Here is a 27,089-nt window from a genome sequence, read left to right on the forward strand (position 1 = left end):
TGTCTGTTGGCCATTTGGATGTCTTCTTTGGAAAAATGTCTGTTTGTGTCTTCTGCCCATTTCTTGATTGGATTATTGGTTCTTTGGGTGTTGAGTTCGATAAGTTCTTTATAGATTTTGGATACTAGCCCTTTATCTGATATGTCATTTGCAAATATCTTCTCCCATTCTGTTGGTTGTCTTTTGATTTTGTTGACTGTTTCTTTGGCTGTGCAAAAGCTTTTTATCTTGATGAAGTCCCAATAGTTCATTTTTGCCCTTGCTTTCCTTGCCTTTGGCGATGTTTCTAGGAAGAAGTTGCTGTGGCTGAGGTCGAAGAGGTTGCTGCCTGTGTTCTCCTTTAGGACTTTGAGGTCTTTCAACCATTTTGAGTCTATTTTTGTGTGTGGTGTAAGGAAATGGTCCAGTTTCATTCTTCTGCATGTGGCTGTCCAATTTTCCCAACACCATTTGTTGAAGAGACTGTCTTTTTTCCACTGGACATTGTTTCCTGCTTTGTAGAAGATTAGTTGACCACAGAGTTCAGGGTCCATTTCTGGGCTCTCTGTTCTGTTCCACTGATCTATGTGTCTGTTTTTGTGCCAGTACCATACTGTCTTGATGATCACAGCTTTGTAATAGAGCTTGAAGTCTGGAATTGTGATGCCGCCAGTTTTGCTTTTCTTTTTCAACATTCCTCTGGCTATTCGGGGTCTTTTCTTGTTCCATACAAATTTTAGGATTATTTGTTCCATTTCTTTGAAAAAAGTGAATGGTATTTTGATAGGGATTGCATTAAATGTGTATATTGCTCTAGGTAGCACTGACATCTTCACAATATTTGTTCTTCCAATCCATGAACATGGAACGTTTTTCTATTGCTTTGTGTCTTCCCCAATTTCTTTCATGAGTATTTTATAGTTTTTTGAGTACAGATTCTTTGTCTCTTTGGTTAGATTTTACTCCTAGGTATCTTATTGTTTTGGGTACAATTGTAAATGGGATCGACTCCTTAATTTCGCTTTCTTCTGTCTTGTTGTTGGTGTATAGAAATGCCACTGATTTCTGTGCATTGATTTTATATCCTGCCACTTTACTGAATTCCTATATGAGTTCTAGCAGTTTTGGGGTGGAGTCTTTTGGGTTTTCCACATAAAGTATCATATCATCTGCAAAGAGTGAGAGTTTGACTTCTTCTTTGCTGATCTGGATGCCTTTTATTTCTTTTTTTGTCTGATTGCTGTGGCTAGGACTTCTAATACTATGTTGAATAGCAGTGGTGATAGTGGACATCCCTGCCATGTTCCTGACCTTAGGGGGCAAGCTCTCAGTTTTTCCCCATTGAAAATGATATTCGCTGTGGGTTTTTCATAGATGGCTTTTATGATATTGAGGTATGTACTCTCTATCCCTATACTCTGAACAGTTTTGATCAAGAAAGGCTGCTGTACTTTGTCAAATGCTTTTTCCCCATCTATTGAGAGGATCATATGGTTCTTGTTCTTTCTTTTATTAATGTATTGTATCACACTGATGTTTGGGGGAGGAAAATAGACATAACTTTTAAAGGAGCAGCACACAAATCAATCAATGTGCTGCTCTTTTAAAAGTTATGTTTATTTTCCTCCCCCAAACATCCATAACCCCTAGCAACCACTAATTTTTTCTCCATTTCTATATAGTCATTTCAAGAGCTATAAAAATAGAATCATACAGTATGTCGCCTTTGAGATTTTTTTTTTCATTAAACTTAATGCCCTGAAGACCCATCCAAGCTGTGTGCATATCAATAGTTCGCTCCTTTTATTTGTGGGTAGTGGTCCATGGTAAGGCTATGCCACAGTTGATTTAACCAGTCACCTACTGTAGGACATTCGGGTTGTTTCTAGTCTGGGCTACTACAAATAAAGCTACTCAAAACATTTGTTCCAAGGTTTTTGTGTGATTATAAATTTTCATTTCTGTGGGATAAATGCCCAAAGGTGTGATTACTAAGTCATAGGGTAAGTGTATGCTTAGTTTTTTTAAGAAACTGCCCCACAGTTTCCTAGTGTGACTGTCCCTATTTTCCATCCCCACCAACAATGTGTGAGAGCCCTGGTTTCTTGGCATCTCCACTGCTGTTTGGGATTGTCACTATTTTCCATTTTAGTGGTTCTTATGGGCATATAGTGATAGCTCAGTTTGGTCTTCGTTTGCAATTCCTTAATTGCTAGTCATACTGAACATCTTTTATTTGCCAAATGTATTGATTTGCCATCTATATCCTCTTTAAGGAACTATATCATCGTGTATTTTACTCATTTGGGTTAGTTGTTTTTTAATACTGGGTTTTGCTGCTTCTTTATAATACCACAGATAGGAGTCTTTTGTCAGATATGTGATGCACCCATGTTTTCTCTAGATCTGTGGCTTTTCTGTTCCTCTTACCAGGGATCTTTCATAGAACAAAAGTTCTTAAATTTGAAAAAGCCCAACTTAATCAATTTTTCTTTTACAGATCATGCTTTTATGTCATGTCTAACAATGCTTTACAAAGACCTACTTTCCAAAGGTTTTCTCCTATTTTTTCTTCAAAAAGTTGTATAGTTTTATGGTTGAATTGATTTTTGTGTAAGGTGTCAGGTTGAAGTTAAAGTTCATAATTTTGCCTATATACATCCAAATGCTCCAGCACCATTTGCTGAAAAGACTATCCTTTCTCTACTGAGTTGTTTTTACACATTTGTCCAAAATCGTTTGGGTGTCCTTGTGTGGGACTAGTTCTGCAGTTCCCTTTGCTTCATTAATCTACATGCCTCTCTCTGCAAATATGACAGTATCTTGATTAAACAGCAGCTAAAAAAAAAAACAAAAAACAAAACAAAACCAAGGCTTTAAATTGGGTAGAGTGATTCCTCTCACTCTCTTTTTTCAAAACTGTTTTATCTCTTCTACTTCCTTTGCATTTTCATATAAATTTTAGAACAATTTTGTCTATGTCTACAAAAAGTCTTGTTGAGACTTCGATAGGAATTGCATTAACCCATATACCAATTTGGGCTTCCACATGTTCACTGTTCATAGATAGAAATGCAACAGATTTCTGTATGAAATTCACTTCTTAGTTCCAGGAGGGTTTTGTTTGTTTGTTGTTTTGGTTTTTGGAGGGGTTGGGTTTTTTGTTTGTTTGTTTTGTACATTTCTTGGATTTTTTCAATTTAGAACACTGTGTCATCTGCAAACTGGCAGAGTTTTATTTATTCCTTTCTTATCCATATACCTTTTAGTTTCTTACCTTATTGCAAGAATTTTCAGTACTACGTTTAATAGGAGGAATAAATGAAGACATTCTTGTCACATTTTTGACCATAGAGGGAAAGCATTCAGTCTTTTACTACTTAATATGATGTTATTGTTTTATTGATGTTCTTTTTCAGGTAAGGAAGTTCCTCCCTATTCCTAGTTTTCTGAGATTAGATATAAATATAGATATAGATATAGATAGATAGATATGTGGGTATATATATATAAAATAAATGTCTTCTCTGAAAAAAATAATAAAATCATCTGATTTTGATTTTTTATCCTTTTAATATAATCAAGTACATCAACTGATTTTTGGACAATGAATGAGCCTCCCATCACTGGGATAAACTTTACTTGGTTATAATATTATATTCTTTTCATATTCTATTTGCTAGTATTTTACTAAGGATTTTTGTGTCTATGATCATGGAAAATATTAGTTTGTAGTTTTCTCTCTTTTTTTGGTACTATTTTTTTTTTTTTTTTTTTTGGTTTAGTACCAGGGTAATGCAAGCCCCTAAAATGAGTTGGGAAGTGTTCATTCCTCTTCTATTTTCCAGAAGAGATTGGTGTTAATTATTCTTTAAATATTTGGTAGAATTCTCCAGTGAAACCACTTGGGCCTAGAGATTTCTTTGGGGGAAGAAGTCTTTAAGTTACTCATTTTATTTCCTTAATAATTATGGGCCTATTCATATTATCAATTTAATATTGAATGGGCTGTGATAGTTTGTGATCTTTGAGGAATTCATCCATTTTATCTAAGTTGTCAAATTTATATGTACAGAATTATTCTTAGTATTTCATTATCATTTTGATATGGAGTCTATAGTGATATGCCTTGTTTTATTCCTGATTATGTCTATCTCTTCTCTCTCCCTTGCTCGCTCTCTCTCCCACACTTTTTTTATAAGTCTAGCTAGAGGTTTGTTAATTTTATTATCTTTTCAAAGAACTGGCTTTTTGTTTCAATTATTTTCTCTAACATTTTTCAATTTCCAATTCACTGATTTCTGCTTTTTATTATTCCCATAGTTTTGTTTTCTCTGGGTTTATTTTGCTCTTATTTCTTGAGATGGAAGCTTATTATTGACTTGAGACTTCTCCTTTTTACTAACAAACATTTAGTGCTACAAATTTCCCTTTCAGCATTTCTTTGGCTACATCCCTCAAATGTTAATATGCTGCATTTTCACTTTTATTCAGTTCAATGTTGTTTTGTTTTGATTTTGTTTTTCTCTTGAAACTTTCTTTGTCCTTCAGGTTGTTTAGAAGTATGCTGTTTAGTTTCCAACTGTTGGAGCTGTTCCTGTTCTCTTTCTCTTACCAATTTCTAGTTTGATTTAATTGTGGTCAGAGAACTCACTCTGCATGATTTGAATTATTTTAAATTTGTTAAGGTTTGTTCTATGGCCCACGAAATGGTCTATCTTGTCATATATTCACCAACACTTGAGGTGGATGTGCATTCTGTTATTGTTAGGTGGAATAGTCTATAAATGTCAATTATATCCTATTGGATGATATGTTGAGTCCATCTATATCCTTGCTGGTTTCTATTTAATTGTTCCATCTGTTGCTGAGAAAGAGGTGAAGTCTCCAGTTATAATTAGAGTTGTGTATTACTCTCTTCTATTATATTAGTTTTTGCTTCACATATTGTGATGCTATTATTTGGTGCATACAACTTCAGCATTGCTATGTCTTATTGTTGAATGGACCCTTTTTATCTCTATATAATGTCCCACTCTGTCCATGGTAATTTTCTTTGCTCCAAAGTATACTTTATAGGATATTAATGTAGCACCCCTACTTTCTTTTTATTAATTTTGGCATATATCTTCAACCATAATGTATATTTTTAATCCTTTTATTGTCATGTTTTTTAAAACATTTTTCAAATCTCTTACATTTCATGTAATTATTATACACATTAGGGATTAATTCTACCTTTCTATTTTTTGTTTTCTATTTGTTCCCTCCATTGTATGTTTCTGTCTTTTCATGACTTCATGTGGGTTCCTGAAACCTTACCTTATAATTCCACTTTTATTTATCAAAACAGTTTTTGAGTGTATCTCTTCATATAATTTTTTAAATGGTTGCTTTTTATTTTACATTATATATACATTACTTATCACAGTCTGCAGTTTACATGCTTTCTCTCCCAAGTAAAGTTTAAGATCCTCACCTCCCTTTACATCCCAAAATTTTTATAAGTGTCTTATATATTTCTGTGCATACATTGAGAACCACATCAGACATTGTTAAAATTTTTACTTCAACTGTCAAACATAATGTTAAAAACTCAAGAGGAGAAAGTCTTATTTTTATCTTTCTGTTGTTTTTTTCCTCCTTCCTCATGTTACAAAATTCTTTCTATTTTCTGTTAGAGAACTTCCTTTGGTCAGTCTGTTAAGGCAGATGCACTGGTGAAAAATTTCTTCAGTCTTCCTTCACTTGAGAATGTCTTACTCATTCCTGAGGATAGTCTCATTGGCTATAGAATTCTGGATTGGCTTTTTTCTTTTCATCTTTGTTTCTTTCTTTCTAGCACTTGAAAAAACATGTGTACCAGTTCTTTCAGCCTCCATGGTTTCTGATGAGAAATCTACTGTCATTTTAATTACTGTTCCCCTATGGTTAAGACGTTTCTCTCTCACTGCTTTCAAATTTTCTTTTTCTTGTATCTAGTTTTGTGAATTGGTGTGAATTTCTTTGGGTTTATTTATTTCTGTGATTCCTTCAGCTTCTTGAATCTGTAGGTTTAGGTCATTTGACAAAAATTTCTATTCTATCTCCAAATTCAGTGATTCTTTCTTTTATCCTTTCCACTTTGCTGTTGAGTTTTTTTTATTTCAGTTATTCTATTTTTCAGTTTTAAGCTCTCCATTATGTTCTTCTTTAAAATTTCTATTTCTTTTTTTTTTTTTTTGGTGAGACTTTCTATTTTTTTTATTTGTTCAAAGAATGTTCACAAATACTCATTGAAGCATTATTATGATAGTTGCTTTACAATCCTTATCTAAATAATTCTAACATCCATGTCACCTCAGCATTGGTATTTGTCTTTTCTCATTCAAGTTGATATCCCCTTCTGGTTCTTCATATTACATGTGATTTTTCTCTTGAAATCTGGACTTTAGAGTTTTATGTTATGAGTCTAGATTTTATTTAAACCTTATGTTTTATTAAGTCTCCTCTGATACTACTCTGGTGGGCTAAGTGGGATGATGCCTCACCATCTGATGCCGGTAGAAGTCCAGGTTCCCCACTCAGCCTCTGTGGACATGAGGGGGTGGTAAGGTGGTGGAAGTGTTTCTCATTAATGATGGCTGGTGTGGGGAGTTCAAACTTACCATTAGACCTTCACTGATCCCAAGCTGGCTAGAAAGGGCAAGGGTGCCTCCTCCTGTTCCCCACATGGCCTTCACTATCAGGGAGTGGTATGAGGTGGTTTTTCTCCGAGATAATGATGAAACCATTGGCTCTCCATTGGGCTACCTCTGATACCAACCCAGCAGAAAAGGGTTGGGCACCTTATTACTACTGCTGAAAGTGGAAGTCTATGCTACTTACATGGTCTCCACTGACATCATGCAGGGGATTGAGAGAGACAGACATGTTAGCATCCAGTGGGAATGAAAGTCCTGGCTCCCCACTCAGAATTCTTTGACACAAACTCTAGGAGGAGTTGGGGCATCCTATTATCACCAGACAGGGGTTAATGCCTAGTCTCCTCATGTCAGCTCTTTTGGAGGGGATGATGGTAGGACTATGTTGTTGTTGTTGTTGTTTTTCCTGTAGTGTTTGGCTACAAAAACAGTCATTGATTAATAGTTTTTTGTATTCCTAGGTCACCCTTTTTCTGGTCCATCACTGAAAGAAAATAGCCTTTTCTTGGTGCTTTGTCTGGGCCAGTTAGCATTTCTGCACTTGCTGGCCTCTCCTACACCCAGTCTGTACTAGATAAAGCAAACAGAAAACCTAGAGAACTAACTTCAGTGTTGTTCCTTGGGTCCTGAGGTCACTAGACAGTTTTCTTCTTCTCTCTAACTTTCAGAGTCTTCTTGTTTTATATATAATGTCCAGGGTTTTTAGTAGTACTTAGCAGAAGGAACAGGGAACATTTCTTCTACTCCTCTTTCTGGAAGCAAAAGCTACAGTCACTTTTCAACAGATTAATTCAATAAAATATCCACTTAATAATTCCAAACTTTATTAGGCATTCTTCAACTATGTTTCAGAGAGATGCTGTTTTTACTCCAAAATACTTTATATGAAAAAAGGTAAGTCAAATGTAAAGCCTTAAAAATCTAAGCAAAATTGTTTCAAATGAAGGGCTATCCAAGGTTGAAAGCAAGGAAGTAATATCCATTGCTTTTTAAATATGCAAAGAGATAAGGAACAGAACAAATATGACTTGATGAAATTGTTTTTCTATTACAGAAGTTTAAGTCTACAGTGTGTGTGTATATATATATATATATATACAGTGTGTGTATATATATACACACACACATATATACATATATATATATGAAAGATACACACAATAGCAAAGAAATGAACTGGAATTGAAGTTAACTTGAGCAAGCATATAGAGATCTGTGTGGAGTATATTACTATTATGTCAATATGAACAACATGAAAATGACAATATATTTATTACCATTTAAATTGGATCAATAAATCTCATATAACTTTTTCTTCAGTCCACTCCAGAGACATACAAATTTTTTACATAGTTACCTTGATTCACTTACTCATTTAATAAACATGTTCCCTGTGTCATATTACATCACTTTAAGTTGTGGAGACTCTGCTTTATGACAGTGTTTTTCAAACTTCAGGAGCAATAAAGATCACTTGGGGGTGTTATTTTTAAATCATGACTCTATAACCTTATTGCCCAAGAATACGGTTAGCAGATTGGACCCAGGAGTCCACATTTTTAAGAAATTTTTAAATATAATTGTTATTCAGGTCATCTACAAACTGCATTGTAAAAATCACTGAACTAAATGATTTTCATAGTCCCCTTGGCTGTCATATTCTATTTTTCTCAGCATTTTGATCACAGGTTTTAAAGGAATCCCAGAACTTCTATAAATTTTAAGTCAGCCAGTTTATCTAGCCAGTCTATCTGGTGGGTTGTTTTCTAGGGTGGGAATTTCAGTTATTCCTAAAAATCTATCTATTTTTAAAGAACTTTTTTTCTATCTGGCTGGACACCCCTAACCCAACTCAAAAAAGTCTACCTCTGTGAGTGCTTCTGTGTCAACTAGAGCCTACCAGAAAGATTTTCTTATCCGAAATATCTTTAGAATGCTTATACTCTGTATACAAGAAACGTAAATTTTTAGTATCTTTTTGCAAGTTTATAAAATAAAATAAGGCCTTTAGTTAAGTTCTTATTTTTACAACTTGTATTTAATTTTATTATTATTTCATTTAATATATGTATTTAATTGGAGTTGAGTCACTAGAACTGTATTTTAGTCATCAATAAGCACTCCTCACATACCAGTAAGTGTAACATAAAAAGCTGTCACATATCCCACCCTCATAACACTCCAGCAAAGCATTAAGCCAAATACTTTTCTCTTACACACCAAGACTCAGCATATCTGAGTTTGTTTCACAGGGAGCCTCAAAAGAAATCCAAACGTATATTTGCTCCCTTATCGCATCTAGAAAGATCAAGTGTTAAATCTGCATGAAACATGGAATTTGCTTTCCTTACCAAAAACATGAATAGATTAGAGGACAAAATAAAAAGAATGTAGTATGAGTAAATAATGAAGTACTAAGTATTCAGAAAAAGTACATTTGTAGCCTTGTCTCGATTTTCTGTTGACTTATTGGAAACTAATACATATACATTTAACTTACCTCATTCATTCCGAAAACATATTCTGTTTCTATATTGGACATTCTCTCTAAATAAATAAGAAAGGAAAAAACAAGTTAGAATGACCAACTGATCAGAATAGGTTAGAAGTCTGCATGAGGAGAATACAGAAATTCCAAAATCAAACAAAAAAGTTAGAAGAAAAAATACTGAAAGGAAATATCCAAGACCTCCCTGGAGCTAAGTTGTTCAAAATAGCTGCCAGTAGAAGTCAGCACCAAAAACTGTCTATAACCTAGGGGAAAAGCAAACACTGATGTGTAGGATATAATGTCTCCCACTAAGAAATAAAATGAACTCTAATAAATGCAGTTATTAATCTGTAGCCTCAAAACTGGACAGAGGAAAGCATCCAATAGGGATGTCCATAGCTACCTCTTAGTTTTCAGTGCATAAGATTTAATATTCTGTCAGCGTGTTTCCCTGGAATTGAACCAAACTGCAAGGAAAGCACTAAAGGACACCACCAGTTCTAAACAGGCCAAATGACTTTCCTCATACACAGGGATCTTTGTGATAGTTACGTGTTGAGCCATTTGGACTGAAATACATCCTCAAATAAGTTTCTAATGCTAAAAAAAAAAATATTAAACGTAGAAGATTCTTATTCTCCAGTGATTCCACGTTGGAGAAACACCGAGAAATACTTCTCAAGTCAAAATCTTTCTATATAAAAACACTTTTTGGAGAAAATCACAGTGGGAATGGAATAAAGGGCCATCCACAGTAACTGTAATCTTAGGAAGTATTCATATATATTCTGAAAATATAGAAAATATAAATCTACCATTTGTAAACCTTTTTCTGTTTCTTTTTTCTTTCTTTCTTGCTCTTCTTTCTCCATTTTTTATTGTGTAAAATACACATAACAAACTTTACCATCCAACCATTTTTAAGTGTACTGTGCAAAGGCATTAAATATATTCATAATATTGAACAACCATCACCACCATCTATCTCCAGAACTCTTACATCTTGTAAAACCGAAACACAATACCCATTAAAAATAACTCCTCATTCTCCTCTCCTCCAGTCCCTGGCAACCACCATTCTACTTTCTGTCTCTATGGTTTTGACTACCTTATGCACCTCATAAAAGTGGAATCATACAGAATTTGTCATTGTGTGAATGGTTTATTTCACCTAGCATAATGTCCTCAAGGTTCACCAGTGTTGTAGCATATGTCCTTCCTTTTTAAGGCTACACAATATTCTACTGTATGTGTATATCACATTTTATTTATCCATTCATCTGTTAATGAACAGTTGGATTGTTTCCACATTTTAGCTATTATGAATAATGCTGCTATCAACATGGCTGTATAAATATCCCTTTGAAATCTTCCTTTCAATTATTAGAAAGGAATTAGAACAGATCTTAAAAGTGGAATTGCTGGATCATATGGCAATTCAATTTTTAATTTTCTGAGGAACCGCCATATTGTTTTCCACAGCAATTCTACCATTATACATTCTCAACAGTGCATAAAGATTCGAATTACTCCACATCCTCATCAAATCTTGTTATTTTTTGGTTTTTTGATAGTGGCCATTTTAAGGGGTTTGAGGTGGTAGCTCAATTTTTAAAGAACTTTTTTCTATCTGGCTGGACACCCCTAACCCAACTCAAAAAAGTCTACCTCTGTGAGTGCTTTTGTGTCAACTAGAGCCTACCAGAAAGATTTTCTTATCCGAAATACCTTTCGGATACCTTTTTGATTTGCACTTCCCTAATGATTATGCTATTGGGCATCTTTTCATGTTCTTATTGGCCATTTTTATACCTTCTTAAGAGAAATGTGTATCCAAATCCTTTGCCTGTTTTTTAATCAGACTTTTCTATTGTTGAGTTTCAGGAGTACTCTATATATTCTGAATCAGATACATGATTTAGAAACATTTTCTCCCATTCTGTGGTTTGCCTTTTTAGTCTGTTTATGGTGTTTTTTGATGCACATTATTTTTAATATTCATGAGGTCATTTTGTCTATTTTTCTTTTCTTACACGTGCTTTTGGTGTCATATCCAAGAGACCACTGCCAAATCCAACATTATGAAACTGCTGCTCTCTTTTCTCCTAAGAGGTTGATAGTTTTAGGTCTTACATTTAGGTTTAATTCCATTTTGAGTTAATTTTTATATATGGTCATAGGTAAGGGTCCAATTTCATTCTTTTGTATGTGGGTACCCAAATTTCCAGCACCATCTGATGAAAAGACTGTCCTTTCCCCATTGAATGGTCTTAGCACCATTGTAAAGAAATCACTTGACCATATATGTGAGAGTTTATTTCTGGGCTTTCTATTCTATTCCATTGGTCTATATCTGTCTTCATGCCAGTTCTACACTGTTTTTATTACTGTAGCTCTGTAGTAATTTTGGAGATCAGGAAGTGTGAATCTTTCAGCTTTATTCTTCTGTTTTAAGATTGATTGTCTATTCAGCATCCCTTGAGAGTTCATATGAATTTTAGGATGGCTTTTTCTATTTCTGCAAAAAACATCATTGGAATTTTGATAGGGACTGCACTGAATCTATGATCACTTTGGTTAGTACTGACATCTTATTAATATTAAGTCTTCCAAAATATGAACATAAGGTATGTTTGCATTTTTTTAAATTTTTTTCAGCAATGTTTTGTAGTTTTATTTATATAAGTCATGCAATCTTTGGTTAATTCTTAAATATCTTGTTCTTTTTTTAAGTTTTCATTTTAATTTCAGTTAGTTAACATACAGTATTATATTAGTTTCAGGTATACAATATAATAACTCAACAGTTCCATACATCACCCAGTGCTCATCACAACAAGTGCACTCCTGGATTAAAGACCTAAATGTCAGACCTAAAACCATAAAAATCCTAGAAGGCAGTAATTTTTTTGACATTAGCTGTAGCAACCTTTTTGTAGATATGTCTCTTATTCTATAAATAGAATTTTTTTCTCAATTTCCTTTTCAGATTGTTCATTGTTAGTGTACAAAAATTTAACTGGTTTTTGTGTAGTGACTTTGTAGTCTACTTTTATAAATGCATTTACAAGTTCTAACAGGTTTTGGGGGGGACTTTTTAGGGTTTTCTACATAAAAGATCATATCATCTGTGAATAGAGAGAATTTTAATTCTTCTTTTCCGGTGTGGAAGCCTTTTATTTCTTTTTCTTGCCCAAGTGGTCAGGCTAGAACTTCCAGTACTATTTTTAATAAAAGGGGTAAAAGTGGATATCCCTGGTGAATAACAATAGACATAACTCACATAAACAAAAGCTCTTTGAGGTTCCTAATTATTGTTTAAAGTATAAAGAGGTCCTGAGATCAAAAAGTTTGAGAAGTGCTATCTTAGGTATAAACTCAAAAGAAATACAGGCATTATGGGAATGTACAAGAATGTTCATAAAAGCATTTCTAGGAATAACTAGGAAACCAAAATCATCTCAAATATCCAGAAATAGTAAAATGGATAAAACAATTATGTGGTATTATGGCCAATAATATATATAATAATAGCACATACTGTATCTAGTAACAAAATTGAATGAATTTCAATTACATGCAAAAAGATGGATAACTCTCCAAAGAATATTATTTAGCAAAAAAAAGGGGGGGGGCTGAAACTTTAACATTTCACTTATATAAAGATAACTATGCAAAACCCAAGGATGTTACTTAGGAATGAATACTCAGAGGCAGATATTGTTTGGAGACAATTCTCCTTGGGTCACTCACATTTCTGCATACCTTGCTAGTGAGACACTGACTGCCATTTGTTCTGGATTATCTTTTCAAGGATCTTGGGTGAGTGAACACCCTTGGAAGATACAGCATCTCCTTCTGTAGCAAAGGGCAGGTTTGCTCACAGTCCGGGACTATTACAGTGTCTCCGTCCAGAGCAAACAGAAGACATAATTACTGACCAGTACAAAAGACTCAAGTTCCTTAACTTGAGACTGCTCGACTGTATTGCAACCCACCACATCTGCAGGTATTTTCTGGGCCTCTTTGCATTGATTTTTGGCAAACGGGGCCAAGAAATGGGCAAAAAATCCTGCCACTCTAGCTACTATTAATGCTGTGAGTAATAAACTGTCCTTTGTCTCTGAGCCATGTGTCTTATGTCTTCTACCAGTATCCATGAAACTGTAACGGGATATTCTGTTAACCTCCAGCTATAGTAAAATCTCAGACCTTTAACAGTTCTTGATACTGGATCGTTAATATAACAATGGTAATAATGTGATAATGGCTAACATTTGTTGATTCTCCATTGTTAAGAAATTTACAGTTCTGTAGAGGAAGCAGACCAAAACTTGAGATAAATGCTATAAACAGAGCTGGTCAGGGGAGTAGTTTAGATATGAGAAAATCAGAAAATCTCTCTGAGGCAGGAATATATATACTGAGATCTGAAAGTTGAGGGCATTCAAGCCATGTGAGAACACATAAAGGCTGTAAGGCAGGAATGGTTTTGAGGTGTTCAAAGCAGTGAAGGTCAAGCTGGAGACAAGTAAGTATATGGTAGAGGGGCAGGACAGAACAGAGAGACTCGGAGCACGGGACAGTTTGTGGAAGACTTTGTATACCTGGATTTTTTTTCTAAGTAAAATAGTAAGCCACAAAAAAAGCTTTATTTTTTTATTTTTTTAAGTAGGCTCCATGCCCAGGGTAGAGCCCAATACAGGGCTTCAACTCATGACCCTGAGATCAAGACCTGGGCTGAGATCAAGAGTAGGACGCTCAGCCAACTGAGCCACCCAGGTGCCCCCCCCCAAAAAAGATGTTAAGTCGTATTTACATTTACATTGTATGAAAAGCACAGGTCCTTCAGGGAAGAATGGGTTAAAAGGAAGGGGGAGAGACCAAGCCAAGAGACAAATCAGGAGTTGCTGCAGTAAACCAGTAAACCAGGAAGGAGGTGTGGCTGGCTGGGCTGCAATGGGGGCAAGTGTGTATAAAGACACATCAATGGCTTACAGACACTTATGTAAACATTTGAAATAAACTGCTGTCAAATTTCAGATGTGCAAGTTGAGGAACTAAGATTGAGGACTCTCCTAGGTTTGGGCAATTTGAGAAGATTCTATTTAATAAAATGGGTAAGATTATTAACAGTGGGCAAATACAGGAGAGGCTACCACTGGCTGCCGACAAATATCCTTTCTCCTCCTTCCTCTTTACTAACAAAACCCTAATTATTGGTGAAGCAATGTGCTCTAGCAAAAACAAAAACAAAACAAACCAAAAAGCACATTTCTCAGCCTTCCTTGCAACTTCTATGCATGAATTGAAAGCTCTCAAGTATCATATAAATGACACTAATGTCTACCTTATCAGGTTTGTGCAAGCATTAAATGAGACAATGCATGCAGCTTCATGCAGCCATGGGCGCAGAGGTCAATGAGTGTTAGTTACTTTTGTTGATATTGTTATTATTATTAGGATATATCCTATTATTGATTTTCAAAACTTAAATTCTTTGAGATAAATTCGAGTGTCAAAATAAAGATGAAAGAATTTCTTTTGTATGCAGATCTTTTTTGTTGCAGGGTCTGCTATTAAAAAGTTAATAGTTATGGCAAGCAAAGCATGAAAACTAAACAAATTTGGCTATAGCTGTATCACTTAATTTTTCCAAGTACAGGCTTTCTCATCTAAAAGACTAAAAATATAAGTAAAGATTATTTGAAAAATATAAAACATGGTCCAGTACCATCAGCAAAGGGTTTTACCCATGAATACTGTCTAGATGTACAGCTCAAAACTGCACAATACGGCCACCAACTCTCATTGGATTTTCGAATGAGAATAAAACCAATCTAGCAAACTCTTCTAATATGTATGTAAAAAATAGGATTCCAAGGAATACACCCTTTGTCTTTCAATGCATGGTACTTGAATGCTGACTTAGGGGAGGCTTTTATTTTCTTGAGAACAAAAACAGTCATTATGCAGAAGAACTGTTCCAAGTACAGAGGAAAGAAGTGCAAGCCTTAAGCGAGGACTATAGAGTATTTTAGAATTGTTTTTTAGAAGAGAGAGTTGAAAATCTGTAAGCACTAACCCTTCCTTCCCCTTAGCATTTTTGCTGCATTTAACATAAAACAACTCATTGAAAACAATGTTTTCAAATTGCTATCAGAGCTGGATGCAATGTTTATTTGAGAATTTGGAAAAGGGACAACACAGTTCCTCCAGATTATTTCCTACCCCTACTAATTCTCTCTTACCCTTTTCCCTTTCAACTTGCTGCTGCCCTTCCTTAGAACTAACAATTGCCTTCTTCCTTGGCTAACTATTGCTCGTTTTTCACACCGTATCCGCTCTGACATCCTCCTTTCAGTGCTGGTCTGAAACCTCCTTATCTGTCCCTGTGTTGGTCTCCTACCTGCTCCGGTACCACCCGGAATGGTGCCCTCTCTAGGTACCCAGCCCAATTATATCACCCTCCATGAGAGGGCAAGCCCCCTGAGAGCCAGGTGGGACACACTTTGTAAACTGTCCCCTTTTCTGAAAAGCAGAAAGATTAGAAAAAACGGACGTGTTTCTTCACACTCTGTGCCCCTTCTCACACATAGTGCTCACTAGCTCTCTCTCTGACACACACAGGCACAATTAGATGCTCGCACATGCCAGAGACATAGACAAACTGTCACACTCACAAAGTATGAAGTTGTCATAACGACACATAATCACCAAGCCTCTGTCAAAACAGAAACATATCTGAGGCAGGATTTGAAACCAACAACTCTAAGTCAGTCTCTTGTCAGTCCTCCAGCATCCTCTAAAATCAATGGCAATAATTATACTCTTCCTATGGGCTAGAAATCAGAGATATGAAGGGTTTAATACCAAATGCTACGGAGAATCATAAAATACGAGTGAAAGTAAAGCCAGCCCAAAGACTGAGCTTTGAGTTTCCTCTGGAAGCACATTGCTAAGAATACACACTCCAACAAACCCTGAGCCCAAAAATAGCTCTTGCATTTACCAAATGATCTTCTCAGTTTACACCTCTTCCAGCAGCATAAAACAAAATGCATGTAATCAAATATTCACATTTCTAAAAGAAGGGTGATTTGGCTAAATACAATGCTTAATGCAGTTGTAAAGATTCGAGCAACTTTACATTCAATTTTAAAAGTGCCTTTTCCAATGTTAAGCCCTTAAAACTGTCTTTTGCCATGCTGAATATGTCATAAATCAACTAAAGAATGAATATTTCAAATCACAACTTCCTTACAATGTCAACCAGTCAATATTTCAATTTCAGCAACACTGACATTTTACTAGCAGTATTTGTTTACATTAACTATTTAAATATTATTACACTTGGGGCGCCTGGGTAGTGCAGTTGGTTAAGCAACCAACTCTTGGTTCCCGCTCAGGTCATGATATCAGGGTCCTGAGACTGAGCCCTATATCAGGCTCCATGCTCAGTGCAGAGCCTGCTTGAGATTCTCTCTCCTTCTTCTTTGTCCCTCCCACTCGTTCTATCTTTCTCTCTCTCTCTCAAAAATAAATAAATAAATCTTAAAAAAAAATATATATATATATATATATAGTTACACTTTGTCTTTACGATTCATTTTAAAAATTATTAGATAGTAGGAAAATAGCTAACTAGAGAAGATTGATTGCTTATGTGTTCGATTTTGAAGAAAATTTAAAAAATGTAACAAATCCTAGAAATACCTCATTAACTATTATGTCTAAAAGGTAAAATGTTAGCATTCTCTCTCTAGGAAAAAAATCTCATCACATGTAAATCAATCATTTAACTTTCTCCTATTAACTCTTCAAAGGTGATTTAGGGAACATAGAATATACAAGATCCAGGCTTCCCTGTATCAGTAAATTTACTCGAAGACATTAGTTTACATTTTAAAAAACAGAAATGAAAGTAGCTCCTAAAAATGGATGCTGTGGAACCCAGTCGTTTTCAGCCTTCTTCAGTGAATACTTTGGTTTTTAATACTGTGTCGTTAAGCTCTAGGAAGAAACATATATTTAGAATATTTAGAATGGTTTCTGAAAATCCATTGGATTGTTGATGTTAAAAAATATACACTCATTTTAATGCACTTTTCATACAACTCCAGTAATAACAGGGGTCTCTGTAATGGGCAGTAAAACCAACACACAAAATAACTGACATATCGAAAAACATTTAGAAAACTGAGAGTCATCTGAGAGACCAGAACCACCCTGCTCCTTAGGCCTTGTTCTCACCAATGCCCCAATCCTCCACTGCTTGGATGCTGGATCCATGAACAAAACAGGAAACAGGAACTTGGACTGGATGCAGTCATCAGACCCAACCATCAAATATATCGTACTCCACATCAATATCCTTTTCTCCTACCTCCACCAAAGCAGAGGTGAAGTTTTAATCATATTAAGAGGGAATACAGAGAAGTTACAAAGGTCTTTGCCAAGGAAAGGGAAAACAAATTAGTTCAGGAAAAGTTCTAAAAGTCTTCCTGAGATGGACTTAAGCGGCAGTATGACCTCGTGGCTGAAGTAATACTAATTTGAGTACACATTCTAGTAAGCAAAATTATCCTGAGGCTACACTAGATCATACTTCTAACATCTGAAAGAGAATAATGGTCAATCTCTGTTATGTCATATTGATACATTTTTTCTTCATAATGCACAGAAAGTTGCATACTCCACATTTTCCCCTCCTCTCTTCCTTCAATAAAAAATATATTTCTGTACCTTCTCATAGCTTTACTTCAGAAAGACTGATAATAATGACTTACTGAATGTTTTAAGTGGAAAAAAAATATCTATTAAGACCTTCGGACTACTGAAATTATAACTGAAAGTAATTCTCAGCAAAGCAGGAAACCATTAAGTAAGTATAGAAAAGGACTTTCAGTTTTATACATCTAAAAGTCATTTCACTTTGCATAATGAACCAATCATTTTCACTAACAAATAAATTTATGGCATCATTTAGCCAAGCCATTAGTCAAAACTTAAAGTTTTCAATAGTTTTATTTCCTTCTACCTTAAGTTGTTTTTTGATTTAAAGAAAAGGGAATTGCTTTTACGTGACACTATCAAGAACATGGAAAGACAACTCACAGAATGGGAGAAAATATGTGCAAATAATACACAGAGAATATATAAAGATCTCTTAGAATGCAATAATAAAGGGTGCCTGGGTGGCTCAGTTGGTTAAAGCAACCGCCTTCGGCTCGGGTCATGATCCTGGAGTCCCGGGATAGAGTCCCGCATGGGGCTCCCTGCTCAGCGAGGAGCCTGCTTCTCCCTCTGACTCTCCGCCTCTCGTGTACTCTCTCTCATTCTCGCTCTCTCAAATAAATAAATAAATCTTTAAAAAAAAAAAGAATGCAATAATAAAGACAATTTAATTTTTAAAATGAGCAAAGGACTTAAGTAGGTATTTCACCAAAGAAGATATATGAATGGCCAATAAGCAGTGGAAAAGATACTTAATGGAAAAGCGCTGGGAAAATGCAAATCAAAACCACAGAGATAGCACTTCACAACCAGTAGATGGCTATAAATAAAAAAAATAAGACAGTAACAAATGTTTGTGAGAATGTGGAGACATTGTAACCTTTACATATTGTTGGTTGGACTATAAAATGGAAAACAGTTTGGCAGTTTCTCAAAATGGTCAATATGAAGCTACCATATAATCAAGTAATTCCAGGCCTAGGTATATACCCAAGAAAAATGAAAACGTGTGTTCATGCAAAAACTTGTACACGAATTTCAGAGAAGCATTATCTGTGGTGACGAAAAAAAAAAAATGTAACAACCCCAATGTCCTCCAATTGATGACCGGATAAAATGTGGCATATCTATAACAATGGAGTATTATATCGCAGTAAAAAGGAAGGATGCAAATTACAACATGGATGAACTTCACAAACATTATGGTAAGAGAGAGAAGACAGTTACAAAAGACCACATATTGTAAGAGTCTGTTTATAGGAAATGTCCAGAGTAGGTACATCTGGAGAGTAAATAGATTAGTAACTGCCTAGAGCTAAGTGTAGGGAATGGGGGGATGGGGAGTGACGGCTAAGGTTTCTATTTGGGGTGATGATTGCAAAACTCTATAAATACACTAAAAAAGCACTGAATTGTATACTTTAAATGGGTGACTTATGGTATCTAAATTACATCTCAATAAAGCTATTGAGAAAGGAGAGGCGGATGCAATCATGCATTGTATTTCTTGGTGCCTCTGAAGATTGAATGCTAAGATTACTTAGGTGTTTCATCACTTAGAAAAACTGTTTCCATGTTCAGATCTAATACCAAACAAGACATGAAAAGAGAGTGTCACTGAGGGAAGTGTCACTGAGAGTCCCGGAGATAGTCGCAGAAAAATACGTGCATTCTTAAGCATGCGTGTGTACTAAAACAGATCCACAGAACATAGGTCTGCGGCACGGCCTTAGCAAACAATGAACAGATACTTCTCAACGGAAGGGAAGACGCGATGAAAGCCAGTAAAACGGCAGCGTTTCCAGGTGCACAAGAATCTCCAGCTGATCGACCCTAGGGTCCGCCCCCCGCATAATTACCAAGGATCTCAAAGCTTGAGCAGTAATCGGCAAATGAAGAGAGACAAAAGAACTCAAGGGCTAGCTCCCGACACAGGGGACCGCTATCACGCACCCTAAGCGGCGGCTCCGCGTGGGAGGCTGAGGCCGGAGCGCCGCAGCTCCCGCGGCCAGCGCGCTCGCCTAGCCTCCCAGCGTTATTCCACCGCCCGGCGGCGCACACTGGAGCAAGGGGGCGGTCTCGGAAGCACAGCGGTCACAGGACGCAGGTCCCCGGCTAGCGCGAGCAGCAGAGGAAATCACGGTGCGCCGACACCCAGCCACCCGCCGGGGCTCGGACTGTTCCTCTTGCAGCCCCTGTCTCGCGCAGGGCATGCCACCCAGCGAACGTCCCCGGGATCCAGGCCGCAGGGCCGCCAACGTCCCCCGGGGTCCCCGCGCGCCCAGCCCGACCCTCCCCCGCGCCACTGAGTCCGCCGGCTCCTACCTTCCTCCTGCACCATTTCCAGGACGTTTGGGTCGCCCATCTTCGCCAGCTCGTTAATGACACCGACCGAGTGGTGGCAGATGGACCACTGCGACTGGAGGTGAGGTCTAGGGTAGACGTTGACTCGAATCGTGGGCCGCTGGCTTTGCTGCCCCGACGACACCCAGTTGGCCAAGTTTTCGTCCGTCTTCACTCTGAGGACCTCCTTCTCCTCGGTCTCCACCAGCCTCGGGTCCTTCAGCCAGCTGGGCTTCTTCTCCAGCCGGTGCTTATTCTCGACCTGCTTCGTGCCTTTGGCCCTGCGCTTTACCTCCCTCTCCCGGTAGCGCTCCTGGGTGCCCTCCCAGTACCTTTCCCGGAGCTTCCCGGGCTCCGGGACTCCCCGGCTCCGCAACTCCTCCCTTAGCTTGCGGATACTCTCGGCCTCGCAGGACTGCCCCTCCGCTTTCACCCCGTCCCTCTCTCCCCGCCCCTCCGCGCCCCTCCCCCCCTCCGGACCCGCCGCCGCCGCTCCCTCGGGGGCCGCCCTCGCCCCGCCCCTCGGCTCGGCGGGCGCCCAGCCCGCCCGCCCCTCCCTGCTCCCGCCGCCCGAGCCCGTGGGCCTCGGCTCCTCCGCCTCCTCGGGGCCCGCCGCCTCCGGGACCGCCACGGGCCCCGCCGCCTGCCGGCTCCCCTGGCCGCTCAGCCCCATCAACAGGCCTTGCTGGTCCCCTTCCACCCGGTTGGCCCACACCCAAGACAGCTGGTCCGCCCGGCCTGCCTCCTCCCATCTCACCGAAGCCGCCTCCTCCGGTCTCCGCCGACCGGCCTGCTCCTCTTCCATCGGCCGAGCCCTCCGCCTTCCGCGGGTGGCACTCGGAGGGAACCCCCTCCCAGTTGAGGAGTTACTTTTTGTCGGGTGAGGAAAAGCCCCCCTTCCTTAAGGGGGCCCCTGCTTTAAGGATGGCGCGTGGGCGGGTCTCCGAGGATCCTGCAGCCTCTCCCTTCCGCCGCTGCCACCTGCCGCGCGGGTCTTTTCTCCTGGCCCGGCTTCCTTCCTGGGCGCTAAACCCGATCTCTGTCTAAGACAGTTGCGGACAAGTCAGACACTTTTTACCTGAGTTCGAATTCAAGCAATGCCCCTTAAAAGTTGGACGCATTGTGCGAGTCTCTAGAAGCTTCAGTTGCCTCATCTTTAAAATAAGAACAAAAGCACCTACCTCCCAGGGTGTTGTGAGGAGTGCAGAGTGGTAGCATAATGGGCTAAAATTCAGCTGCTCTCAGAACTCAGCCATGTTACATTGAGCCCTGCTCCACCTCAAAGTGTCCCTTAGTGCCTCGAGCAGAGGAAATGGCCCCACTCTTCACAGGCTCCTCTGAACTGGTCCTGTGTGGTTGAGATCCTATCAACTGCCAGCTCCCCAATAATTGGGAGGTAAGAATTATCGTCTAAGGGGGGGAAATAGATGAGGGACGGTGAACTGAGGGTGCGGTGGTGGTCTGAGCTGAAGGCCTTGACAGTGCTGAAAAGGGAGTGACTGAGTTTGGGGCAGGGATGGGGTGATTTAAGAATGAGGAGGAGATAACCAGGGAAAACTTGACCTTTCTTCATTTTTATGCTATTCTTTTTTTTTTCTTTTCTATTGACATTTTGGAACTGAGAATTACCTTTTACACGTGAGGAAACAGGCCTAGAAAGAAATGTTTTTGGTGAAGGTCACGGTTAACTGTGCAAATGAAAATCTTTTTTTTTTCTTCTTTCTTTTCTTTTCTTTCCTCTTCTTTCATTTTCTTTTTCTTTCTTCTTTTCTTCCTTTCTTTCCTTTTCTATACCATGCTCTCTGTTCCCTATTTAAACTTCTAGGAATGGCATCAGTTCTGGTCAAGCGATTTGAGACTAGAGACAATTCCTTACTTGATGCATTTTGGAATTGTGTTTGAAATATGAATGTACATAAGTTAAGCAATAGTCTTAAATGTGATCATAATAAATCACTAGTTATGATGTGTTTAGTTTTTTTTTTTAAGATTTTATTTATTTATTTATTTGACAGAGAGAGACAGCGTGAGAGAGAACAGAAGCAGGGGGAGTGGGAGAGGGAGAAGCAGGCTTCCCACTGAGCAGGGAGCCCGATGTGGGGCTCGATCCCAGGACTCTGGGATCATGACCTGAGCCCATCCCAGGACCCTGGGATCATGACCTGAGCCGAAGGCAGCCACTTAACGACTGAGCCACCCAGGCGCTCCAGTGTTTAGTTTTTGCCTCCTGATTATTAATCATTGTTTGATTCCAGTAAGATGTGGAACAACATGATGTATTTCTTGTTCTTCCCGTATACCAGTACTCTGCTAGGTGCCGTGATACATGATTAAACAGATGACTACAATCTTTGTTTTACATAGATTAAATAAAAATAAATGCAATAGTTATTTTTCTATAATTTTATAAATTTGTTTTATATTTCTTTATTCCGTACCATATTTGAAGTGACACATATGAGAAGACATTTCATGTTGATGATTTTGCACAAAAGTAAATGGAATTTTTGATGGTGTATTTGCTGATATTTTATCAACTTCTTGTAAACTTTGTTAACAAAAATTTGAAGGCTTCTTTTGTTCCTTTGGTAAAGGTCTTTATCTTACCCATAACTCTTTGGAAATTTTCTCTGTATCCTTATCACTGAAATATTTTATATTGCTTATCCATTTATAATTTCAGGATCTGTCCATTTCCTCCATTGCTACATCCTGCATCTTTCAACAGAATCGTCAACAACACATTTCCAGAATTTTGTTCTGAATAATGAATACATGTTCTTTTTTAAAAATTTTTTTATTGTTATGTTAATCACCATACATTACATCATTAGTTTTAGATGTAGTGTTCCATGATTCATTGTTTGTGCATAACACCCAGTGCTCCATGCAGAACGTGCCCTCCTCAATACCCATCACCAGGCTAACCCATCCTCCCACCTCCCTCCCCTCTAGAACCCTCAGTTTGTTTTTCAGAGTCCATTGTGTCTCATGGTTCATCTCCCCCTCTGATTTCCCCCCCTTCATTCTTCCCCTCCTGCTATCTTTTTTTTTTCTTAACATATATTGCATTATTTGTTTCAGAGGTGCAGATCTGAGATTCAACAGTCTTGCACAATTCACAGAGCTTACCAGAGCACATACCCTCCCCACTGTCTATCACCCAGTCACCCCATCCCTCCCACCCCACCCCCCACTCCAGCAACCCTCAGTTTGTTTCCTGAGATTAAGAATTCCTCATATTAGTGAGGTCATATGATACATGTCTTTCTCTGATTGACTTATTTCGCTCAGCATAATACCCTCCAGTTCTATCCATGTCATTGCAAATGGCAAGATTTCATTCCTTTTGATGGCTGCATAATATATATACCACATCTTCTTTATCCATTCATCTGTCGATGGACATCTTGGCTCTTTCCAAAGTTTGCCTATTGTGGACATTGCTGCTATAAACATTGGGGTGCACGTACCCCTTCAGATCCCTACATTTGAATCTTTGGGGTAAATACCCAGTAGTGCAATTGCCAGATCGTAGGGTAGCTCTATTTTCAACTTTTTGAGGAATCTCCATACTGTTTTCCAGAGTGGCTGCACCAGCTTGCATTCCCACCAACAGTGCAGGAGGGTTCCCCTTTCTCCGCATCCCCACCAACATCTGTCATTTCCTGACTTGAATACATGTTCTTTTAATGTAATTGAATACATAGTTAAGTACTGGATCGGGGTCAAAAAGTTGTCTTAAAAAAAAAAAAATCCTTGGCACATAGGAGACATTAAGTAAATGTGAGTTTTTGTCTTCGTTTTGTACATACTCAATGATTTCCTTGGCTCTTTCATCATCTCTCAGCAAAAGGTCCCTTTTATTCTCATTTACTATTTTTCCCCATTAACTATCCTTCTTTAAGACTTTCTCTCAAATATCCAGCTCCACACTTACTTCCCACTGAAAATTTGTAAGTTCCTGGGGCGCCTGGGTAGCTCAGTCGGTTGGGCATCTGAGTCTTGATTTCGGCTCAGGTCACGATCTCAGGGTCGTGGGATCAAGCCCCGTGACAGCTCCATGCTCTGTGTGGAGTCTGCTTGTCCCTCTCCCTCTGCTCCTTTCCCTGCTCGGGTGCCCGCTCTCTCTCTCTCTCTCTCAAATAAATAAATAAATAAAATATTTTTTAAAAGAAAGAATTTCTAAGTTCCTCACAAAATTTATGTCACCTGTGTGTTCTAACATTACCTTTATTTGAACAAATCAATCTTCCTTCAAACTAGTTCAACTCCCAGCTCTCCTACTTATTTCAAAGTTGTCAGGGTTATCTCAAACTAGTGATAATAATTACAATAGCTACTATTATTCAAATATGTACCAAATAATGTGCTTTGCATGCATTACTACACTGACTTTGAATGATGATATAAGTAGGTACTTATTATCAGACACCTCTTGTGTGCACTGCACATCTTGGTTCACCCTTTCTTTTATTATTTTTTTTTTAAGATTTTATTTATTTATTTGTCAGAGAGAGAGAGCACAAGCAGGGGCAGTGGCAGGCAGAGGGAGAAGCAGGTTCCCTGCTGAGCAAGGAGCCAGATTCAGGACCCTGGGATCATGACCTGAGCCAAAGGCAGATGCTTAACCAACAGAGCCACCCGGGTGTCCCTCACCCTTTCTTTTAAAATCAACTTTATTGGGGCATAATTTATAATAATTATGATTATATTAATAATTAAACTCACCGATTTTAAGTGTACAGTTAGATAAATTTTGTGATATGTACGTCATCACCACATTCACTATATAGACTATTTCCCAAAACTATTCCATGCATTTGTAGTCAATCCCCTTGTCCCATCCCCTGGCCCCTGGCAATCACTGATATTCTTTCTATCACCAGTATTGGAGCTCTCCTTTCCATTCCAGTTTTTACTATGGGAATTACTTGTCCACATGTATAATTGGAAAGGATCTTGCCTCAACTCCACTGAGTATCTCATGTTTTCTGCCCTAGCATTTATCTACCACCATGAAGTCGGGTTCCTAAGTGTGTCTATGCTGCTACTCCAACACATGTGCAAACCTTTAAGAGGAAGGAAGTCAGCTGGGGCACCTGGTGGCTCAGTTGGTTAAGCATCTGCCTTTGGCTTGGGTCTTGATCCTGGGCCTGGGATCAAGCCGCATCAAACTGCACAGAGCTCCCTGCTCAGCGGGGAGCCTGCTTCTCCCTCCCCCTCTGCCCTTCCCCCCACTCATGATCTCTCTCTCTCTCTCTCTCTCTCTCACTCACTCTCTCCCTCTCAAATAAATAAAATCCTTTAAAAAAAAAAAAAAAAAAAGGAGGAAGTTAGCACAACAGGATCAGCTCTGACCAGTAGGGTTATTGCCATTCTTTGGTGGGACATTTCTGAGGTGCACTTAATTCAGCTCTTCAAGGGTACACCAGGGGGACCATCTCCCATTTGCCCTTGGAGTGTTTTTTTCTTCCTTTCCTGTGTGACTCTTCCTAGCATTCCCTTCCTACCCACTCCGCTTCCTTAGAATCGCTTCCCAAAATAATCTCCCTGTACATAAGTCTTACCTCAGGCTTTTAGGGGAAACTCACGCTAAGATAGAATCACTTTTGTATCCCTATTTTTTAAAAGCATTTAGGAAACTGAGGCAAGACGAAGAAGGAGGAGGAGAAGGAGAAGAAGAAGATTAACTGCCCAGAATTGCATGGCTATTAAAACACAGAGCAAAAGCTTGGATCCAGAACAGCCTGACTCCACAGTTCATGCTCTTAATCACTGTATCACTTTTCAAGGTGGAAACTAAAATTAGCTTTGATTTTGTCCAATATGTTTATGATGTATATCTAACTTACCAGTTTTCTGTCATTTCTTCTTTTAAAATGTCTCACTCATCAGTTATTGAAAATGCTTTCATCTAGTTGGAAGCCAAAATGGGTAATTTCCTGCAGCTATCACTTTACAGACTCCCTCTTAGATTCTTATGACAGCCTGATAGCTCATTTTCTTCCTTCCCATCAGGCAATACTGTTTAGAGATAAGTGTGTTGGCTTGGGGGTTTGATAGAACTGATTCAAATCTTAACTCTCTCAGTTCTTAACTGTGGTATCTAGTAAGGCTCTTATCCTCTCTAAGCCTCCCTTCCCTTATTTGTAAAATGGAGAAAATAAATCCTAACTCACAGGGTTGTTTGGGGCAATGATATAATAACTCATATGTTTTCATTTGTTTAAATATTAAACCTTGGCATGCCATATTCATTTTATCACATCTGTTACTATTCTTGTTGAGTTGATTTTAAGTGGTAGAGTTCTGGAGAAGCTAGAGCCTTTTATTGTTAAAGGCTTATTCATCCCTTTGTTTTTCATGGAAGGATTTATTTTTATGAGTCTATAATACTTCTAGTAATCTATGAAGCAAACCCAAAGATTTCTGGACTTTGAAATCAAGTGCACGATGCATAAAAATGTCGAAATAAATATCGCTGGAAGCGACAGAAGGAACTCTAAAGACCCAATGGACTCACATATTGATTAAAGTGCTCCATTATGTAGCATTCAGATGATCTTTTGTGCTGTGGCAATGAAATAAAAGCTTCTGAGAAATAGTAGATTCCCATTAAAAGATGATTTAATGCTTGTATTCAAATATGCTCTCAGCCAATTTGCGTTCCCTAAAATACATTATACCCACTACTGAAATTCTAAAGAAGTCCTTAAAACTTGGGTTACATAGAAAACCAAACTTGACTGAAATACAGGAGCTTTAAGTTAGCCAAAGCATACAATTACATATGCTAAAATTAGTGAGGCCTTTTATAAAGTATATTTATAAAAACATAGTCTATTTTCAAAGTA

General features: G+C 38.1%; 1 protein-coding gene across 2 annotated transcripts in view; it reads right to left on the minus strand.

Annotated features, from left to right (window-relative positions):
• ANO5 (anoctamin 5) overlaps positions 1-20,499 on the minus strand; it is a 106,417-nt gene extending 85,918 nt beyond the window's left edge. For both annotated transcript variants that reach the window (XM_064576730.1, XM_045895285.3), the window contains exons 1-2: positions 20,215-20,499; positions 9,163-9,209 (exon numbers count right to left, since the gene is read on the minus strand). In XM_064576730.1, the coding sequence (XP_064432800.1) occupies positions 9,163-9,209; positions 20,215-20,254 (87 nt within the window). In that variant the 5' untranslated portion in view covers positions 20,255-20,499. The remainder of the gene's footprint in view (positions 1-9,162; positions 9,210-20,214) is intronic.
• Between the last annotated feature and the right edge of the window lie 6,590 nt (positions 20,500-27,089).

The sequence above is a fragment of the Mirounga angustirostris genome, unplaced genomic scaffold (assembly GCF_029215605.1).
Source record: "Mirounga angustirostris isolate CCGP_5_RB_7025 unplaced genomic scaffold, mMirAng1.0.hap1 SCAF_13, whole genome shotgun sequence".
NCBI lineage: Eukaryota > Metazoa > Chordata > Mammalia > Carnivora > Phocidae > Mirounga > Mirounga angustirostris.